Source organism: Corvus kubaryi, unplaced genomic scaffold (genome assembly GCF_017639235.1).
Source record: "Corvus kubaryi isolate FWS band 111438036 unplaced genomic scaffold, C.kubaryi_AGA036_p1.0 37394, whole genome shotgun sequence".
Taxonomy (NCBI): domain Eukaryota; kingdom Metazoa; phylum Chordata; class Aves; order Passeriformes; family Corvidae; genus Corvus; species Corvus kubaryi.
In genome coordinates, this window is record NW_024581133.1 from 11502273 (window position 1) to 11524299 (window position 22027).

The following is a 22027-nucleotide window of genomic DNA, read 5'->3' on the forward strand; positions in this document are numbered from 1 at the left end:
CATGGCTGAGGTTGAAAGGGGGAGGTGAATTCATTCCTACACCTCTTACTTTAGCACTTCTGTGACGCTCCCTGTACTTCAGAGTCATTAATGCAAGAACCAATCCCATTCCCAAGTGTTCCTTTGTCCACATCCCAAATTTCAGCCACCTTTTGGAGTTTCTTACCCAGATCGGAGGCTGGACCAGAAACCAGAACTGATGGCACAGGTGCACTGGAACATGTAGGTTATGATCACAATATATTGAATTTATTTGGATTGGATTCTGTTTAAACTGGAAGAAAAGGAATATTAAACCTTTAATCAGCTTTATCAGGTGTCCAGTCTTGAGTGAGGATCAGGGGGTGAGAAGGAATGTGGTTCATCCTGTCCACTGGGAGGGCAAGGATTCACCAGGAGGGAATATTCCTCATTAAATCTAATGGGGTCATGCCAGTGGAAGTTAATATATTGTGAATTAATATGTTTTATTAACCTTCCTGTGAAAAGTACAGTGGTACAATGCTGTAATGGATCTGCAGAGCCAGAGCAAAATGCAAATTTTAACTTACTTAATTGCTACTTTGTTATTCCTTTCAAATAATTCCTGGTTTTTCAAGTGATATTTGCGTGTTATATTTTGGCCCAGTTCTTAAAATCCAACATTTTCAAGAGGACAGTTCAGGGTAAGGAAATCAGCTGCTTTCTGAGGCTGACATTTAAATGGCTTGAGAATATTAGGCAGCATTTTTAGTAGCTTAAAATTGAGTGAGAGAGCAAAATGAAGCCTTGAGACTAAAGTTTAAATACTCAGAGCAAGCTTTTATTCTAATTACTGTAGCTTAATACTAGAGGAGTAAAAAAAAAAAAAATAAAATCAATATATTTTACTTTGATGTAGTTCTCCAAGTGCCTGGTACCGGTATGCTGACTGCAATATGTAAGTTTGATAAGAAATGACTAAAAATTAAACTGGTAATTTTAATTTCTTTGTATTTTCTTACGTTCTGTGTGCAAAGTGCCAGTGCCACAACACCTTAGAATGCTGATTATTTGTTATAATTGTCTTTGTAATTAGTCTGAAATATCCACTTTGCTGTTTTCTAAATGAAAGCAGTGAAATACTGAGCAGATTTTAGCCTGAGTAAGTTTTCTCTGAGTTTCTGATGATTTGCCATGTGTAAATGTAGGGAAATATAAGAATCTTGTTCCTGGATCAAAGTTTTTATGCCAAACACTGAATATTGGGCTTAACCCTGATGGATTCAATGGCAACCGACAGTGGGGTTGTGGCTGTTTGTACAGACACCACAATTCATTAGAATTGCAGCAATTTGAAAATTACAGGCTTAAAAATTATAGTTACAGTGCTGCCATCACTTCCTGCAGTCTTTTCAAATGTGAGCATGGAATCAGCTGGAATTCTGACCTCCAAAGAGATAATCCAGGCTCAGACAGGCTGTCACTCACCTTTCCTCTGCAACAAAGTGAGCAGGTAGCACTGAGACATCTCCTTAATGAAGTGGGTTTGGTGCCTTTTATCTGTGTGAAGGACAAAATTACCAAGATTCTTGCTTAATGATGGTGTCATTTTTTTCCCCAGTGTTTAAAAAAAAAAAAAAATCAGCAACATGAAAGACTCCCAACAAAATGGTCTGCATGGTTAAATTAGAAAACTCTGTAGGTCTGTAACATTCAGGTCTGTATTTAAAATGACAGAAAAACATGAAGTTGCATCAGTAATAAAAGTAAATTCAGAAAAATGCTGCAATGAGTGCTGTGGGATTTGAAATAGGGGGGGGGGGGGCCCTTTTAGCTCTTTTTAATTCAGAAGTTTGATTTTTTTCCAAATCTGTACTAGGGTTTTCTGACTCCAGTTTGAGGGGGGCTGTCCTTGTTTTCCAGGATATTCCCAACACATCCGTGAGCACATCCCTGATCTTGCTCTCCAGCAGAACCTGCAGATGGGAAGGCTGTGTGACATCCTGGGTATGTGATGAGCTCCTGCCTCCTGGTTTTTGATTATTCCCCCCCGAGTTGTGAGTGAAAGAAAACAACACAAGGACTTCTTGTATTAATATTAAATATAGAGCACGGAGAAGCTGAGAAGGAATTGATCTGCTGTGGCACTTCCTGGCCATGTTATCCATAAAAAATCCTGCTGGTTTCTTGTGCCTCTGTGATAAGGTAAAGCAGCCTCATCCTGTGACCTGCTGAGCACCACAAAGTGTTTAGTGTTCTACAAAATTAGGTAGCTAATTCTGTTAGTGCTCATTCAGGCTCACACGGAGAGAAAGATGTGCTGCAAAAGAGCAAGCCCTTGTTTAAACCAATTTTTTTTATTTTAAATCAGCAAATGAGGCAAAAGGCATCCATTTAAAAGTTTTTTCCTGACAGGCTTCTTTTAAGCAAAGCAGGGAAGGATATTATTTATCAGTGACCAACTTCATTGGCTCCCTGGAATGACATACTTTACATGATTCATATATATTTCAGGATCATGATTATTTTATAAATGCCATTTAGTAAGTTTGTAACAAAAATATATTAGATCCAGAAATTTACAGTTGCCTAAAATAATAATGTAATTGCCTTTATATATTATCTAGGCACTAATATTGGTTTTTTCCACTGTACTCTTTTTTTTTTTTTCTCACGTGGATTTTTTTGGCTCTAAAATGATAGAAACTTAAAGGGACAAAGTCACACATGAAACAGACATTTCTTTTTCTCATGTCTGAACATGAAAACTGGTTCTACTGTAAAATAGACCGCGAGGAAGATACAAACTAGTGAAATATTAACTGAATTATGAACTAGATGAGATGCTCTACCTGTGCCTGGCAGAAGAGGACTGAGATTTATCATTTTGGTTTGGTTTTTCCTTAGAAAAGCAGAGGACTTCCTTGCTGGTTGTGACCGCCTGTGAGTTAAGCTGTCCCTGGAGCCCCACTGTGTCCAAAGGAGAGTTTATTTCTCTTTATAGGGCAGTGCTACAGCAGTAAAATGTGCTGCACCTTTTTATTCCCCAAATTCACTTGAGTTGTCAGTTTTTCACTTGAGTATTGACTGGTGAATGGCTCTGAACTCTATTAAGTATTTTAAAAAGTTACATGTGTTGTAAATAATTATAGAAAGACTATGACTGTGGGCTCTGTGGTATTTTAATGCCTCAGGCGAGTTCTGGCCTCACATTTTTAATGTGGATTATTTTCCTGCAGCTCTGGCAAAACAAAGTCAATCAGTGGGATCTCTTATTCCTTTACAACATTTGGCTCAGGGTTTCCTTATCCAATCCTTGCTTTGCTGCAGAGTCGTTCCCACGGAATAGCAGTTATCCCTGGCACTTGTGCACAATAAAACAGTGAAAGACTTTCCCACTTCCCATCTTGGAGTGCTTTTTGGCAGTGTATTCTATTGATGCTTCAAGGCCCATTAATTCATTAGCTCATCAATTAACATTAATATTTTAGCAGAGCAGTGTGGTTAAAATTTTCCAAAACTGCTTATATTACAGATTTTTCTTCTGTTTAGACACAGCCCTTCAGCCCACGCTGTTTTCCATGTGGACAAGCAGATTTCCACACTGTGTTGAAGTGGCTGCCCTGCACACTCGCATGCCCAGCAATGGTTGTTAATGATACCCCACCGTGAGCTTTTGTGTGGGCAGCACAGGAATAGGAACAGCCCATGGAAAATCCAGGCAGCATAGAAAATTGCAATTTCCTCAGCTTTCTAAACTGAATAGCTCAGTTTTATAATTTGTTGGCGTTAATGGGATATATTTTTAAAGCAGTTCAATTCCCACTGATGTTAATGGGAGTCGGGCTTACAAATCCCCCTGCACCACTTCCCAAATCCTGCCCCCAATATGTTCTGCACATTGAATCCTGGGAAGCAGCTCTTTTTTTGGGTTGCTGACCTGTCTTCAGAGAAATGCTGAAGCACAGCAAAAGCACTAAGATTTGGGAATTAGACCTCATTTTTATTTCCAGTGCTTTTTTAGAGACACTATTTGTGAGCAAAGGGTCGGGAATGCTGGGATTGCTGTTGGGAATGCGGTGTACCTTTCTCCCAGCAATGAACACTGTGCCCCTTTGTTTCAGATGCCAACGTGGACGTCATCTACATCTGCCCCCTTGCTCTGAGTGAGGAGTTACTGCAGTATTACAATAAACTCCTGGGTCTGCAGGCAGCTGTTAGATCTGGGAACCCCGAGGACATGGCTGACCTGCAGGACAGGTTCAAAATTCTCACCCCTGAAGCTATAAACAGCTTCCCTGTGAGTTTGTCTTCTAATTACTACAGCTTGAGGGATGCAGTAAAATTAAATTGGAAATTTTATAACTTGCAACGCTCTGGTACACATCAGTGAAATATTATTGCAAGTTTAAGAGCTTTACTGATTAGACTACTAGTTAGAGCATTGGAAATAAATATCCTGGTTTAGCTTTATAGACTTGCTTGAGATAGTCCTATATTGGCTATTTGTAGGCTGTCGTCCCTTCTGACTCTGTGCTTCGGACTGGGAACATGATAGATTTATATCTCTAAGCAAATCATAGCAATAAACCATTCTTATTACTCAAACTTTATTCCTGGCTCACCCAGCATTCAATCATTCCTGTGTTTGCTGAGTTTCTTGCAACTAAATCCAATGTGGAGCTCCTTAAAGAACAGGGCTTAAACAAAGTTAGATAATAATACAGAAATATGAGTTTCAAACAGATCAGAATAATACATAAATATTAGCTTCAATAACACTGAAATAATAGGTCCAGAATAATAATTAATAATACAGAAATATTAGTTCCAAACCTGTCAAGTCAGGTTTAAATCTATATGCTGAAACATGTTCTAATTAATGTACTGTGTGTACAGTGTTTCTGAAAATGCCACAGTGTAGTGGAGACTTCTCACAGTGAATAACAGTTTTATATTGCAAATATTAAACCTACAGTGTCTTGGCTGAGATTTGATTTTTATCAAACTTTTTTGTGGCATGTTTAGGGGCTTTGCTTGAAGCCCTGCTGCTGGTTTTGCTATTTTTTTATTTTTAAATTGCACTTTGATCAATTATTGCAAGTTTTTTCTCTGGATGCTGGGTTATTTTTCCAATAGTAACTCCCAACTGTGAGTGTATTAATGCCAAAATCTGTCAGGAGAATGGGCAACACCAGATTTTAGGTGAACCACGTTGAGGTAACCCTTGGCTCTTCAGTGTCATGTACCTGTTAATATGCAAAATGCTCAAAGTACCTTGTTTTCATTAAACATGTGTTTACCATATAATAATTAATATGTTTAAGGAATATATCCTCTTTGTGGCGAGGAATCAGCTGAGAACTGATTCTGGCCATCCCTTGGCTTCAGTGACAGTTTGGGCTGTGTAAGGGTTTGAGCTTTATAGGCTCTTTTTGAAGGATCTTTCTCCAGGTTATTGAATAAAAAGCTTTTATTGCACCTAATGGATCGAAATTTACTCCCAATCAGTGAAAGTGTGGCTTGAAGGCCACCTCAGAGGGCTTCTTTTAGTAATTCCAGAAGCACAAATCAGCCTTGCACGTTTTCCCAGCTATTTTGATGGAATTGGATGGAAGGAAAATGTGTGGAAAAGGCACAGCTGGCCCTGATCCTCCACTTGAGGTGTGTCACAATGGGAGGCAGCTTTGCTCTCTGTGGTGAGGCTGATGCCAAGGTCAGATCTGGAATCTTGGGAAGCTGAAAACAGAACAAAAATCAACAGGTTTGAGAGCCAAGAACTTTGGTTAATCCCATATCCCCTGTTCTGGGCAGTCCTGCTGGAATCCCTCAGTTCTCCTGCTTTTCCCAGCTCTCCCTCACACCTCCATATATCCTGGCAGCTCTACCACTCTCAAAAAGCAGGAATGAACCAGCTTTTACAGCCTGTTTCCTGCACTCCTTAATTAACTGTAAAATCCATTATTGAGGGACACAAAGCAAATCTCCTCCCTACATCCCCACTCTGGCCCCAGGGAGGGAGTGACCGGGGCTGGGAATTGATCTCGTTCCCTGCATGGCAGAACTCTGGAATGGGCCAGCTCCCTGTTTTTGCACCAGTGCTCAGGTAAAGAAAAAACTTGGACCAGAACTTTAGAAGTCTTGGCTTTAAAGCTGATGCAAGGAAAAGGGCTCCAGGTAACTTTGTTGTTATTTTTGTCCTTCTGTGATTCCCTTTTTTCTGCTGGAACTTTGGAGAGTATCCCATTTCTGCTGTCCTTGCAGTGTGTCCAACTCCTTCATAGAGATTTGGGCACTTTTTGGAGCTGTGTTTGGTATGAGAAAGCACCAAGGGACTGACAGAACTGGATTCCTTGTGTCCTTTTCCAGAATCGTCCCTATCCAAGCAATGAAATCAGAATTTATACTTCAGTCCCTGCCAATGAACATCCAGGACCTGGAAGGAAAATATTCTGTGTTCTCCGATGCTGGAATTCCCTGGCAAATCCAGGATTTACATTATCCTGAAAAGGGATGCGTTCCTGATCGAGGCCTACATTAGATGAAATCTCAGTAGAAAGATGATTTTCTTCTTGTTGGGATTATGATTTGTTGATGACAATTTATTGCAGTGGATTTCTCTTGTGCTATTTCTCTCTGTCTCATCCCCAGTGCATCTCCATATTTTTGGGACTATATTTGGAATACCATGCATAGGATATGTTGTTTAAAACATTTTGGAAGTTTCAGCTGCAATGAGTGATATTCTTAGTTTAAATTCTGAGCTTATAGGATATGTCATGAGCTAGTTGTTCAGCAGTAGATCTTTTTGGGAAAAAATGAAAAATTCTCTCCAAAAAGTTGGAAGCCCCTTTTATTTTAAGCAACCACAAAACTAGTCCTCTCTCTTTGAGTGCTACTTTAGATTAGCTATCAGAGCTCTTGTGTAATGGAAATGTGCATCCCCAGTAATTTAATGTGAGCATTGAAAGCTTTTGTAAATCAAAGTGGTTTATTCTCAAAGAATCACTTAAAATACCACTGAACTGTATGTGAAATACATTCCCTGCTATAGATGGGGTTTCTTCATTTTTTTATTGATTTTTAGGAGCTCTGGAGTTAAACCATGCCAGGAGTGTTGCTGAGATGAATCTCACTATTATCCAAAGGCCACCAGCCTCTCTGCCGACTGACAGAAGGATAATTCCACATGGATCAAATAAATACAGATGTGTAGTAATTAGTTCTATTCCCAATGAGGCCATTTCCAACACACTAAAGATGTGCACGATTATGGAGCCTCACCCCAACAGCTTTTATCAATTTAAACTGCTAAGCTACAGGATAGGTCATAACCCAGCCTGCTATTAATAATGTATTTATTGTGGGCAACATTAGGAATTAGGGGGAGAAAAAAAAAAAACAGTTCTCACAAGAAAAGAATAATGTTCTCTTTTTACAGGAACATCACATGTGCCTGGCCACTGTGCTCAAGTACAGTCCCAGGACAATCCAAAGGCTCCAGGTTCTGATCCAGAGCAGGGATGCCTACGTGGTTGGGGGGGTTCCCCACCAGGATGATTTGGCCGTGGCCGACGTGCTCCAGGTGCCACTTTTGGGCTCAGAGCCAGCAGTGGCTCAGCTCTACAGCACCAAGTCTGGCAGCAAGAGAATCTTTGCCAGTGCTGGAGTACAAACCCCTCCTGGTGAGTGGGGCATCCACAGCAGGGAGCAGGTGAGCGGGGTGTGCTCTGGGGTGGGACAGTGTTCACCTGACAGGGTGGGGATTTGTGTAATTACAGTAACTCCAGTGATGGGACCCTCACGGGTTTCATCAAATCTTGGGCGAGATTGGGTCCTTTTTTGGCTCAGTTAAATGCAGTTTGTGCCCAAGGCAGGAAGGAATATAATTACTCTGGGATTCTTCGTGGTCTTGAGGATATAAAAGCGTTTGGTCCAATATTTGAGACGGTTTGTGCTGCTGCCCCATGGGTGAAGTCATGAAATTAATCCATTTTGCCAGTGACTGAAGACGCACATTTTCCAAAATTCCTTGTTCTAAGGGGAAGGAATTTTCCCTTCAATCAGCCTGTTCCAGTTGAGGTTCACTGAGCGTCTCTGCAGTTTTACTTTGTACCCAGCCTGTCATTGCTAAATTCATCTCTCTTGTTGTTGTGACCAGTAAGGAAAGAACAAAATCCTATTGAACTAAAATTACAGGGCACAAGAGGTTTCTGTACTTTCATTTTACAAGTTTATTTTGCAGGCAGTTCCTCAATATTTTATTCCATAAGCTGATTTTGCAATTTCCAATGATATGTCTAAGTATTAATTAAAAAAAAAAGAAAACATTTTTATGGTGGTGTTACATCTCATCCAGGAAAAGAATCATTGCTAAGGTTTTTAGTAGGTGTTCCTGCTTCTTCAAGAGGCTTTTCATATTGCTTTGGTTTTTATTAATCACCTTTAGACTGAACAATCTAAGCTACACAAATACATTGCAACTTCTGTAGTAGATGAAATAAATATACGATCAATGACCTGCAAAACAGCTGTTTGATTTATTTGATTCATGTAAATTATTTAACAATACTTCTGGTTCATCCTACAGGGTTATGGAATTTCTCCTTCTGTTGTTTGCTTGTATGAAATATTGACATTTTAGGTTAAATAATCAAATTGAGGTGACACCATGGTAAAGCACAATTCAATTTTCACTTAAAGATAGCACATAATTCTTTGTGATTGGTACAGTCCTTACAGGATTATTGATCCTTTTCATTACTGTAGGGGAGCCCTCAAGAAAAACACATTTATGTGATTCTCAAATGCCATAAATGGAACACATGTAATTGTATTTTAGGTCAATCTTTGAAAAAAAAAGAAAGAAACAAAAATCCCCCAAATTACTCTGTAAAATGTAGGAGACTCCAGCCAATGCAACAAGATCTGAGAATACTTTTACCAGGTTCAAAGTCATTTGCAGTTTCTAAGAAGCTAATTGCATCCTGCACCAGCTGGGCAAAAGGCATTTGAAAGCCATTTAAATCTGTGTACATACACAAATAAATAATTAGCATTTTTATAAAGCCTGCCTGGTACCTCCTTCGTGCATTTATAACCATGGAATGCACTCTCCAGTAGGAAAATTTCCCAGCTGTTTTGGCTCGTGTTACCCTGGCACATTTTTGCAAATAGTATCGTCCATCCCGCGTTGTTCCCTGTCACAAACATTTATGGAGCAGTTCTGGTGATCCAAAACCTCAGATCCTCATCAGACAAAAAAAAAAAACCTGGGCAGGCAAATTCCTCTCTGCAGAAAACAGGGATGAAGGCCATGGAGTCTTCATCCAAAGCTGGCCAAGGTTGCTTTCAATCCATACCCAAACAGCTGTAACAACACAAGCACCTCTGAGAAAATGAAACCATATTTAGAAAATAAATGTTAAGCCCAAATATTTGGGAACTGGAAGTCTGAGGAGCATTTTGGTGTTGTCACTGTGCAAAGGATCTTTGTGTCCCTGCTCTGCAGCTGCTCTGTGCTCTCAGCCAGCTCATCCTGGACAACATGGAAGTGCAGCGCTGGCTCTTCAAGGTGGATGATGAGCGTGGAGGAAATGGCACTGCCTACTGTGATGTTATTTCCCACCTGGAATGCTACCACTGGATCCAGAAGGAATGGCAGGGACACGGCCCTGAGGTGTGGAGTAAGAGCCAGGCTCGTGTAAGTAACAAAATTACATCATCTTTGTTGTCATGGCTCTTTAATGGTCCCCTGAGGTTCCTCCTCGCTGTAAATCTCTTCTCTGGGCCTTGATTTGAAGGTAAACATTGATATCACAGCCCAGACTTGGCTTTACAAAGTAAAGGTAGCAGCAATTCAAATAAAGCAGTGAAATATTCCAAAATACAAAGGAATGCCTGGCAACCAACTGTGGAATAAGTTGTGTCATAACACTTCCTATGCAATAATGTGCAAATTTTATACATTTTTTTAAAGTGAGGACATATAAAGGGAAGTTTATAGGCAGTAGAGCCTAATCTATACATAGAAATTTGAAATTATTGAAACAAAGATTAGTTGGGATTGGGATTAAAATAGTTGAACAACACTAATTTGAAATCATACAAACCTGATTGCTTTTTCATCTGGTTTTCTATGGATTGTTTTTCCTGTATATTTTGCCTTAGTAATAACTTTTAAATCTGTATGACACAACACTTGAGGTCTTGGAGGTCATTAAACTCCTGCCAGTTTCATTACCAGAGGTGTTTAGGAGAGACATCAATAAATATCGAACTAAGGGAAACGTCAGAGCATGAACTCAGGCACTCCTGGATTCCTAAGAATACCCACGATTGAGAGGCTGGAAGATGATACATTTTAACTGCAGAAAGATCCATATGAAACCACACTTCATTATTCTGGCCTTCCAAGAACTATTTGTAGTTTAAATATTCATTGGTATTTAAATGTGTTAATTTCAATAAGCATTTGATATTTCTGTATCTCGTGCCAAATTCATTCCTAATGTAATGGTTTTAAAGCCAGAAGGAATGTATCCAGAAAAATTGTTTAATTTACATAAACTACTCATTATAGCTCCTCTGATTTTTTTAATTCAATCAAAACGGGTTCGAAATTTTGGGTTGATTGAATTATATTGTATATTAAAATTTCAAATTGGGCTGATTACAGTTCTGCTGTGTTTGACAACTAGAAAATAATTCCACATTATAAAACAGAGTTCATGATACAAAGCTAAAGGGATAATTTCTCTGATGTGCTGATTCCTCACTGCCTGCAAGTCAGACAGGATGAAGGAGAGCCCTGGAGAGCCATGCCAGTGCGACACAAAGCTCAGGATGTATCCAGGTCCTGCTCCCACCACCTGAGTCATGACAAAATCAGGAGTCACCAGCTCCAGTTTTTTGCTGGTATAAATCCCTGATATAAGTGGCATTCCCTGTTTCTGTGCCTTTTTAATTATTTTCCTAAGTGCTTCTGCATAAAGGACGCAGTGATCCCTGACTTCCTTTGGTTTTCCTTTATACTCCATTTACCTCGAGCTTTGATACAGCCAGCAATCAACCAGTGAGAAACTCGAAATATAAATATATGTTGGAAGTTGGGAAATAAATATGGAGTAATGAATTTGATCTAACTTCCCGGAGTCAGCAGACAAATAAGGCCAATATTGAAGTGGGCCTTTGCAAAGTGTTGCCCAAAGAAGTTGTGGCTTCCTCATCCCTGCAAGTATCCAAGGCCAGGTTGGACAGGGCTTGGAGCACCCTGGGAGTAGTGGAAGGTGTCCCTGCCCATGGCAGGGGCTAGAATGGGATGATCCTAAAAATCCCTCCCAATCCAAACCTTTCTGTGATTCCGAAGTGTGGAACTTGCTGCTGTTTTGAACACTTTACTTGAATGTTTGCTCGAATTTCCCTGCCTTCTGCGTTTACCCTCTTTTGAAATAATGAATTGCAGCCTCCCCGAGTCTCAGCACTGAGAGCAGAGGATTAAAATGCTCCTTTGTTAGGGAACGCCATTGTAATGATCCACATTTAAACATCAAAGCAGGAGTTTGTGCTTTAATGTCCTGTTGCAGTGTAGGGACCTGGTTCCTTTGATAATGAAGACGTCGTGTCACGGTGGCGGCTGCCACACAAAAAATGGATGCTGGCAGGTTATTAAAAAATTCAGCTTCTTGATGAAAGACTATCCTGCAGGCTAGGAGTACAGTGAAAAGCCTCTCCATTCTGGTGGAATTATTAGAAATGGGAACATGACTGTAAGCACTAAATTATGGTAATACTTACAAATAGCATCATTTGCATAGCAGTTTAAGACATGACACCCAGATTTTCCTCAGTAGTGTGGAGTAGGCAACAGATTAAAAATAATGTACTTTGTGAGTCTGAACTGTGTAAAAATCTATTCCAGCTAAAAATGAGGCTGATTTTAGATTCCTCATTGCAAAGAGAACATTGGGGCAGACCCAAGTGCATGATGGGTTTATGGACGGATTTCACCTTGTTAACTTAATGCAGCCTCTGAGTTATCTGAACAATTAATTTGCAACTGCAGAAAGGGTTGAAATCATAAACTGCATGAATGTCTCGAAGTCCATCAGCCTCCTGTGCACTGCTCAAGTCTGTCAGCAGAGAAATTTCATCCTGAGGCCCAGAATCCAATGGCTCAATATCCAGAGGACTGCTGCACATTTGGTACTTGCGAGGTTGTTTGTGGAGACATCCTCCAGTGTGGAAAAGAGCATCAGGATCTGGCCCTAGTTGTGTACAAAAAAATGAGTAAATACTGAGGTCCTTATCAGATTAACTGTATCTTATAGGGTGAATGATGGTTGTAGGGAACAAATAAATTAATTTTTAACATATGCTGGTTTTCTGTACCAATTCAAGCTTCAGTTAGTCCATGCATAGCAGAAAAAGTGGTTTTGCTGCTGTAAGAATAAGTGAATAATTTTTTGGAATATCTAGATAAAGATACCCATAATCCTTATTAATATATGGTGTAGCTGGGCATCTGAGTCCTGCTCAAAGCCAGCAGCTCAGATTCTGGAAAATCTCACCTAAACTTATATGGACCTTTGCTGGGAGACTCTAAATTCATGGAAAACTCTTGTTTTTGCTGACACAATCTCTGGCTTAGAGGGATTCTGAGTTGTTGGAGGCTGGGAGAGTATCCAAGGAATGGATATGCTCGCTGTTTTCATATTTTCCTTTTTCTTGGGACTCAAACTCCCAAAACTCTTCCCTTTTAGGGCGAAGATAACATCACCTTCCCTGTTATTATTGCCTTTTTTCTTCTTTTAGCAATTCCCTTTTATATAAATAACACAGGACTGCAGGATCCTATCCTCTTGAATAACTATGGAGCTGTAAATAGTAAATTGCTAGATTAAATTACTACTGAAATTAATTTTAGAATTATCTTTTATTATCCTGTGACTTAATTAACCACCAGGACCAACAACATGATGTGAGTTTACGTTGCAGCAAGTCTGAAAATAACAAAGATCAGGCTGGAGACAAAAAAAAGGGATAAAGAAGAGCTGAAAATCCAGGGATAGAACAAGATACAGAAAAGCAAGCAATAAATACTCTCTCAATAAGGCCTTAAAACTGGTGATAGCTACACAACCATTTCAAAACTCTCCACTAAATATCTGTTGTAGAGCAAAAAAAGGTGATTTAATGCACTTGGGCAGCCCCTGCTAGAAAAATGTTTGAATCTTCCTCCTCCAGTTGAGTCAGAGGATTTTGTTGCTGTTTCTTTTCCTTATAGGCCATAATTTGGTTAACTTACTACAATGAGGAAATCATAATCTTTTCAAAAGGTGACAAATCTGGACAACTTTTGGTCTGAATCACATAAAACAAGATTTGGATGTTGCTTGCAGGATTTTGCATTGATTGCTGTTGGAAAATAGTAATGCAAAATGCTGGATGTTCCTTTAAATGAAACATTTTTTGGTCAGTTTTTGGAAGTCCTGTACTAAGTAATAGATGAACTCTGGGATTACCTGGAAATCAGGAATAGTGGGGAGCAGACTGTGTCCTGGTTGGATGAATTCCATGCACTGGACACCTGAAGCTTCCATACCACATCTTGTTTCCTTACTGAGTTAAGGAATTCAGAGTAGGGGGTGTGTTTGCAAACAAATCAGGATAAAACCAATTCATCAAAAATGTAATTTCAGAAACCTGCCACTGCCAGCACACTCCTTTCTGACCTCCTTTGAACACAGTAGAGCTTCCTAACACTGCTTTGTTTCCTGGTTTTTTTAATTGATCTCAGTGTAACACCTAAAGCCCACGGAGGGGGTTCTTAGGGAGCCTGTCGTGAAGTGGAATTGCAGGTGTGGTATTTTTCCAGCCTGAAGAGGGCCAGAAACTCTGACAGATTCCCAGAAAATGCATTTCCAGCATTTTGACAGGTTTTTAACATTTCTTCTAACTGGTATTGTGTTTATTCGGGAAAGAAGAGGAACCCAAAGACTTCAGGAGAAGCTGATGGTGTAAAGGAGTAGTGCTGCAGGTTTCTTAGTGTGAGCAGTGCTCTGCCAGCAATTATCCCAAATAATTGAAACATTCCCTGTACCTGCACACAATCCTCAGTTTATTAAGATTATCTGTGTGTCTGCCATGGTGGTGTTTGAGGTGATGTGCAAATCTGAGGTAAAATGAAGCAGAATTGTATCCCTGGGCTCAGTGAAAGCCGGGATATCGCTCCTGAGCCACAAGCATGAGCTCTGCAAGCTGTTGGGCTGTATGTCCTATTGATTTAATATGCTCCTAATCAGTACATAAAGCTATAGGCCTGCAGTGTTAATTTTTCATATGCTTACAAAGTACCCTTTGATTTTCTGTCACGCGTTAATTACAGCGTTTTGCCATTAAATAGGAAGCTTTGTGTAAACTAATTACTAGGTAATCATTGTCTACCGCCAGCGTGCTGTTCCTACCTTTTATTTTATTCTAAAAATGCACAGATCTCGCAGTCTGGAACCACTATACCTTCCAGCCATTAGCTCTCACTAATTCATAGCATTATTGTGCTAAGATTGTAGGAGTTGTAATTGTTGTGGTATCAGTGCTGTTAATTACCGGAGTAAACAGTTGAAATGGTGCCAAGGTCTATTGTACAAGGCAGAGGAAAAGGAGGTTTAAATGTTACTTCCACCATCTGGGGACTGGAGGAGAGGCAAATGCTAGAAAACAGCAGTGAGGCAATATCAGAACTTCAGCTCCAGGGTTTTAGGCCATATGGATCCAGAATATTCTGAATCAATTGAATTTAAGTGCCAGTTTGTAGCAATAACAGTGGGGAAGGAGAGGATAAAGCAAGAGCACTAAAGAAATCTGAAATGCCTTAATGTTGGTGCAGCCAATAAAATGCCTGCTTGGATTATTTTAAAAATGTTTGTTTTGCTAAAATCCAAAAAGTAACACATAGGCAACTCTGGGAATAAAAGGAATTTAAGTGTGTGTTGTTTGTGAAACACAATGCAGGTTTTGTCTGACAATTCCTGTAGCATTACAGCAATTTCCATAAAATTCCTGGGAAGTGACTGTGGGTTTTCTGTATAAGGTTTTTTTTCTTTCTGAAATTCATTAGAATATTTTCTTTAGAGATACAAGCCACAAAGGAGAGCAAGTCACAAAAGTGCATTAAATTTATAGAGATTGAAATAGAGAAAACTCAATTAATTGGGAAAATAATTTTAATCTGAGGGCATCAGAATTCTGTGCACTTGCAGAAATCTCACTAAAAAACAGGAAAATGCCTTCAAATATTCCTGATCTCATTTAGTATGAGGATTAACATCCCAATATCCTGAACTTACAAAAGCTGCATTTGAAATAAATATATGACTGTTGTTTTGAAGAAAGCTTTTTGGAGATCATGACAATTGCGTTTTCTTTTCTCTGAAGGAAGGTGTGGGGAACCTTGAACATGCAGGATGCACCTTGCCAAAAGACACACTTTTGGAATATTTATTTGGATTAGAAAGCAAACTAATTAATAAAATTATCCTAATCTTAAACTAACATTCAGTGCATAGTCATGCAGAATTCTTTGAGGGGTTCATAGCACTTTCAAGATCCTTTTTCTGGCTGATTTTTGGCAGCGCTGATTTGATCTTTGATTTCCCTGCATAGATTGTTTTCCGAGCGGGGATCTGGCAGCATATTGCTGCTGCCAGCTTAGGAGTGTTTGCAGGAAATAGGGAAGGATCTCTCTTCCTAAACAATCCTGGTTTATTTATTTTTTATTGGTCTGTTAGCAGATGTTGAAGTAGTTCAGGGCACAATGTAAACATGTGCTTTTCAATGGATGGTAAATAGGAAAGTTGCACAATGAAAGAAGCGATTGGGAAGGGGTTTGGTCCAGGGCAGAGGGGTTTTTGTGGGGTTTTTGTATGTGTGTGTGTCTGTAGTCGAATTTAGAATTAAAAGAAGTGCTTGATCTTTCTATATGGAAACCCTCAGCATGTGGAGTGGCAGTGTGAGCCCGGCCAGAGAGCCGTGGCCCCATGTGGTGTGAAAAAAGGAACAGCACTTTAAGTGCTGGCAAGTTGAAAGGGAACTAAGCTCCTTGTTCTGGGAGTCCCGGGAAGGGGCTGCTTTGTGGGGCTCTATTGAAGCGTGGCAGATGTGCCCCAGCCCCACAAAAAGCCCCTTGAGTGGGAGCAATCCCAACCCCTTGTCCGGCTCCGAGCGAGGGCCGGGCTCCTGGGAAGGATGAGCCCAGGAAGCGCGGAATTCTGGGCTCTGTTTGCAGCATCCCACTTAATGCCAGTGGCAGCCCCGTTTGCCAGGCAGCTGAAATGGGCCATTAGCTATCAGGGAAAATTGTCTTTGCTCCTTTCAGCAGATGGAGCAAATATTTTACAAAGCAATTTTACATACGAAAAACATTTGTGTGAGGAGGTAATGACGGCAGTTTGCCATGATGGGACCTGAGCTCTGAACATGCTTTTCCAGCTCGGGAAAGGCAAAATTGGCACTTTTTAATTTTAAAATTTGCAGTTAACAGTGAAAAGCCCGGGCTTTAAATCAGGAGGCAAACTTTAAGTAGAGAGAGGGTGCTCAGTGTGTCACTTCCGAAACCATTCCCAGTTTTATAGACCTCTCCATTTATTCTGTTCACTGTGGTACTTTGTGGTCCTGGCCAGGGTGGACCTCTCCAAATTAGGAAAAAAGTGTCCAATCAGTTTAATTTGCAAAATAGGAAATAATGGCAGTTATTTGGACATTCAGGCAGCAGTCACTGGCTTCTTCTGTGGTTGCTGGTGTCACTGAGAACATCAGAATAAGCTGGGCTGGACCAATTCCCATCCAGGCAGCTGGAATACGTTATCCCAGCTCCACTGATCACAACAGAAAGGATGTACTTATAAATGGTAGGAATTGTCATTGTGCCATCCAAGTGGCATAAATTGCCCCAGCTTCATTGACTGCAGCAGAGTCGTGGCAGTTTGTATTGCTCAGGAGCTCTCTGCTGATTTTATTCCTCTCTGGCCCACTCAGCTTTTCTTATTTGGAGTTGCTTTTTTCACTCTATTTGCTTGCAAAGTCTAAATAACTTCCTTTCCATCTGATTTTTAGCTAAAAAGCCCTGGGTCTTATGCATCCTGCTCTGCAGCCTCTTTATTTCCCCAGGTCTTTCTTCCTGTTTCTTCTTCCTATTTATTTACTTCTCTTCTCAACAGGCTTTTCCTTGCTGGCTGATCTGTCTCCAGCAGATTTCCTACCGCTGCCTTCAACATCTGCCACATTTGGTCCTAATTTTTTGTTGCAACTGCCTAAGAAAACCTTTCAAAATTCATCTTGCTGAAGGGTGAGAATTTTTTTTTCATTTAGTGGGGAAAAGCTGGGGTTTTTTTTTTGTTTTGGGGGTTTTTTTTGGGTGCTTGTTCATTGTTATAAAAAGGTGCAGAACCAATTTGGAGAGATGTAAAGATTTCTCCATGATGTAAACAGTATTTGAGCTGCTCATTTTTACTGCTACCAAGAAACATCGGCTGCAAGATTTGAACAAATGCTCCCTGTTTTCATTGAGCCTGTGATCCTGGATTGTTTTGGGCCACATCAAGAGATAAAACATTGGTAGGCTCTGCTGGAGATACTGTCCAATTTAAATGAAATTAGCCAGCTGAGCACTGATCTTTTTTAAAAGGTTTGACTTCATGAGTGAATGTTGGATCCAGGCTTGAGTTTGCTTACTAAAAATCCCTATAATCAGGATTATTGCCTTTTTAGAGCTTACAGTTGCAAAAAAACTCCAACCAGAATTCCAGGTGCTGATCCTTAAAGAGTGGTTGCCCGACTCTCTTCTGTGAACACCCTGCTTGCCCAGGCATTGTTCAAAGCACTGGGTTGGAGCTCAAGGGAAGTTTGTCAGATTTTCTTGAATTGATTATTTGTTTAAAATTCTGTTTTCTTTCTGTCAGACAGCTGGGTTTGGTGCTCACATCTTTCACAGTCACCAGTGCTGAGGGTGCCAGAGAAGCTGTGGCTGCCCCTGGATCCATGCAAATGTCCAAGGCCAGGTTAGACAGGACTTAAAGCACCCTGGGATAGTGGAAGGTGTCTCTGCCCATGGCATTGGGATGAACTTTAAGGTCCCTCCAAACCCAAACCATTCCAGGATTCCATAATTTCTTATCCTGAAGGAGCCATGCCTTAGACGTGCAAGAAGAAAATTTAAAAGGCAGAGAAAAAGTCCCTTGAAAGTTCTGCCTGATTTTGCACCCAGTTTAGGGAAGTTTCTTCCAGAGCCGTGTGTGATCCTCCAGCTCTGTCTGAAAGGAGATACAGCTCGGAATTGTTGCACTGGAAGGTTGTGTCCCACGTTACATGCTCACAGTTTCATTGTTACTTACACAAGCTTGGGCACAGCACTCCCAAATGCCTCCACATCCAGCAGAGATTCCTGTTTCTGGGTTTTTTTCCCTGTGATTTATCAAAAGCTTTCAGGCAGCCACTGCACACCTCTTGCTTTGTTTGTTTTTATATTTCTGTTTAAATTGCACAATACCCAAAGTCAGCAGGTCTCAGGGATGAGACTGGGAGTGACAGAGGTGTTGCTGGATGCACTACTGTGAACTGATTTGTGGGGCAGCAATTCCAGGCCATCCATCATGGCTCACATCCTCTCTCCAAAGCCACGTTTATTTTCATGAGCCGCCTCAGCTTGTGCCTTGTTGGCTCAGCAATAATTCAGCACAAATACAAACCCACACAAGGCCAATGGATATTTGCTCACTACTCTGCTGTTTCAGTCAGCTGAGCCATCCAAAACTGAAATTCCTCCTTCAGATCCTAAGGAAATGAGCAGGGTAAGACCTGAAGTTGGGTAAATTCTGAGCTTGGATCTCATGGTTTATGTGCTCCTTTGTTTTTGCCATGAGGTTGTGCTGCTTAGTGTATTGATTTACTGACTAAAACCCTTTTTAACCCTTTTTTTGTGATATTTTTTAGGTCAACAACATACTTTTCTCCTTATTGTATGATAGGAGCTCACATAGCCCAGATCAGCATCGCTATCTAAGCACCTTGATATTTTTAAGGCATTTTTTCCCTCAATTCCATGTGAGGTAGGGACAGCAATTGTCCCCTTTTCATGGCTGGGCAGCTGAGGCGCAGATGGAAAATCCCCTTCCTGAAGCCTCAAGGTGACTGCAGTCAGGACCAGGGTTTATCCAGGTCTCCTGCATGCAGAGTTAATCTCTAATTGCCCAATTGTCCAGAGAAGCTGTGGCTGCCCCATCCCTGGAAGTGTCCAAGGCTGGATGGGGCTTGGAGCAGCCTGGGATAGTGGAAGGTGTCCCTGCCCATGGCAGGGGTGGAATGGGATGGGATTTAAAGTCCCTTCCCACCCAAGCCATCCTGGGATTCTGATCATTGCTCCATCCTTCTCATTCTGGTAGGTAAATCACAGCGGAGTGATTTTGAATTTGCATTTTTGGTTATTTTACATCATGTGCTCCATGACAAAGCCCCTCTCTTCAAGCTCACTGCTCTGGAAAAACAGCTTTAATTTTTTATTTGCTATTCTTAGCTGTCAGCCATAAGGTTTCATCATGTTCCTCCAGAGCCTGAGATAAAGTGATTGTGGCTGAGGACATTGGCAGGATCAGAGGAGGGCTGGTCATCTGCTGCAGCATGGGGTGCTGAGGAGAGGGGATGTAAAACAGAGGCAAAGAGCCCTGGGGGAGCGGAGGGAGGCTCATGAAGCAGCAAGAAAAGGAGCCTGAAGCAATCCAGTCAGGGTCCTTGCACTTTATATGCTCATGTTCTTCTGGGACTTTGGGGAGCAGTAAAAGCAGTGCAGTTACTTTCTGTATTTAATGGGGCTGGGCTGTGTGTGTGATAATAAAGAATTTAAAACTAGGAAAAAAGCTGGTTTAGCTGTGGAGTGACTAATCAAACTCCACCAAAGACACAGGCGCTTGGGAATTTGTTACAGATATTTTACAGATTTAAAAGGATATCTCCTGCTTTAGAAATGCTTTTGCTTGATTATTCGTATTTTTTTTCTAACTAAAGGGTATTTGGGTTGATATAAGAGCTTAAACATAGAACCAGTAAAACTGCTGCTGGCATATGTGACTATTTCAATATGCTGCTTCAAAATACAAGTGATGTACAAGTTATTGACTGCTGGTATTGATCCCAAAGCAGTTACCAAGTACTTGGCATTTTCAGATGCCAGATCCAATTATTGATATAAATTATAATGCAAGAGATGCTGTGCTGAGGGGGGATTGGCTTTCAGAGAAGGACAGTTTGCAGAAGGAGGGAAGAGGAGCAAGTAGAAAAATTAAAAAAGGCTTCCTGACTGTGGGTAAACAGTAACCACATTTTTTTTTTTTTTTTTGCCTGTTGGAGGCCTGGTTTTTAATCACCCCACAAGCAGTTTTCATTTCTGTAGTAAAATTGCTTGTGGTTCTATTTAATTTGTTTCTGCAGGAGCTAGCTTTGGTGAAGATCTCCCAGGAGCTGCCGGGCCTTTTAGCACAGCACGTACAGCCAGTCAATGAGAAACGATTCCCTACATGGGAAAAATTCCTCCAAACATTTCTTAGTCAAGGTAAATAAGACTGCAAAGTCGCTGTGAAGTGTTATAAGGAGTAATTATGCCATATTGTCTGCCATATTCTTGTTAGTCTTGGGCCCATTTAAATATTTATCTCCTTTTATTTCTCCATTATGTTTCAAATGTTCATTTACCAATGAATTATAGGCCACTGTTCTATCACTCATTTGTCCTGTCCAAGCGTTTACCTATATTAACTCTGGATTCTGAATCCATAAGCACCAACTCCTTAATCCTTGGGTGCTGCACCAAAGACTGTCACATTTGGGGAAAGGCGTTAGGGAATTTCAGCACATGAGTGTAGGTAAATGTAAGAATATTTCATATATACATTTCTTTATGTATTTCTTCATGGAAGAAACAAGGATGAATCAAAGCTTTGAAGGTATTTTTCTTTTTGAATAATGCCACTTAGCACATCTAGTACCAATTTTATTACATAGTAGTTTATCCCAACATAACCCAAAATTGGGTTATGGCATTATATGCAATAAAAAGGCAAATCCACAATTCCAAACAGTTGTCTTGGTGATCTTCCTGTGGAAAACCATGCTGGAAGCTGTTATTTCCATGCCGAGTTCCTTTTGTGGATGAATGCCACAGGCAGACTCTTATCTAGGACCGTTGTACAGATGGGAGTCCACAAGACGAGCTCACAGCAGGAGTTATCCTATTCCCTGTCCCAACATTGCACTTCCCAGCTGTCCTGGGCCTGGTGTTGACCTGGATTCACTCCTGCTACCCCAGAGCCTGTTTCTCCAGTCAGCTGTGGGATTTATCCAGTTTGGAAGTGGGACTGAAAAGCCACTAACTGAACTACTTTCTCCTCCAAGAGATCCACGGTTCTGGCTCTGCTGCTCCCATTCCACTGATTTATTTGCTGTATCTCCAACCCCCCTGGAGCTGGTGGCTCCATCCTGTGCACCCTGAAGGGCAGCACTTGTGGATTTGATTCCAAGCTGGACAGATAATTCCTTTCTAATTCTAGGTGGAGTGATCGAAGCCTTCCCGTTCTCTGCCAGCATCACCAACCTGACAGTGGATCTGCTGATAGAGCCAACAGGGGAGGTGACAATGGTGTCATCTGGAGACCAGCTCCATGCTGAGGGACCCCTCAGATCTTCTGGCACCACCATCCCACAACGTTCCGTGGATCCAGCAGTTCTTAACTCACTCTGCTCAAAAATTGGGGAGGTCTGTAAATCCAAAGGAGTGCTTGGCTACTTCTCCGTTGATTTTGTGGCTTTCACCCATCCGCAGACAAGGGAGCAGCAGGTGAGTGGGGCAGGTCTGTTACCTCACACTGTCTCCCTGAGATCAAGAAATGCCAACTTTCCTATGGAACTCCAGAAAATGTCAGGAGAAAGCTTTGCCCTTTGGAACAAACAGTTTTCAAACTCTGGGGCATGTGAACTGAGGAAAGCATGTGGGTATTCTAACAGCATCAAATGTAGACCTGAT

At 40.9% G+C, this 22027-nt stretch overlaps 1 protein-coding gene across 7 annotated transcripts in view; it reads left to right on the forward strand.

Moving 5' to 3' along the window:
* The window catches only part of IQCH (IQ motif containing H), a 50294-nt gene that overhangs the window by 16407 nt on the left and 11860 nt on the right, over positions 1 to 22027 (forward strand). For 6 of the 7 annotated variants that reach the window (XM_042039478.1, XM_042039474.1, XM_042039477.1 and 3 more), the window contains 6 exons: positions 1885 to 1968; positions 4086 to 4261; positions 7403 to 7675; positions 9473 to 9664; positions 20440 to 20560; positions 21555 to 21841. In XM_042039478.1, coding sequence (XP_041895412.1) covers positions 1885 to 1968; positions 4086 to 4261; positions 7403 to 7675; positions 9473 to 9664; positions 20440 to 20560; positions 21555 to 21841 — 1133 coding nt within the window. The remainder of the gene's footprint in view (positions 1 to 1884; positions 1969 to 4085; positions 4262 to 7402; positions 7676 to 9472; positions 9665 to 20439; positions 20561 to 21554; positions 21842 to 22027) is intronic. The other variant, XM_042039479.1, reaches the window with a different exon arrangement.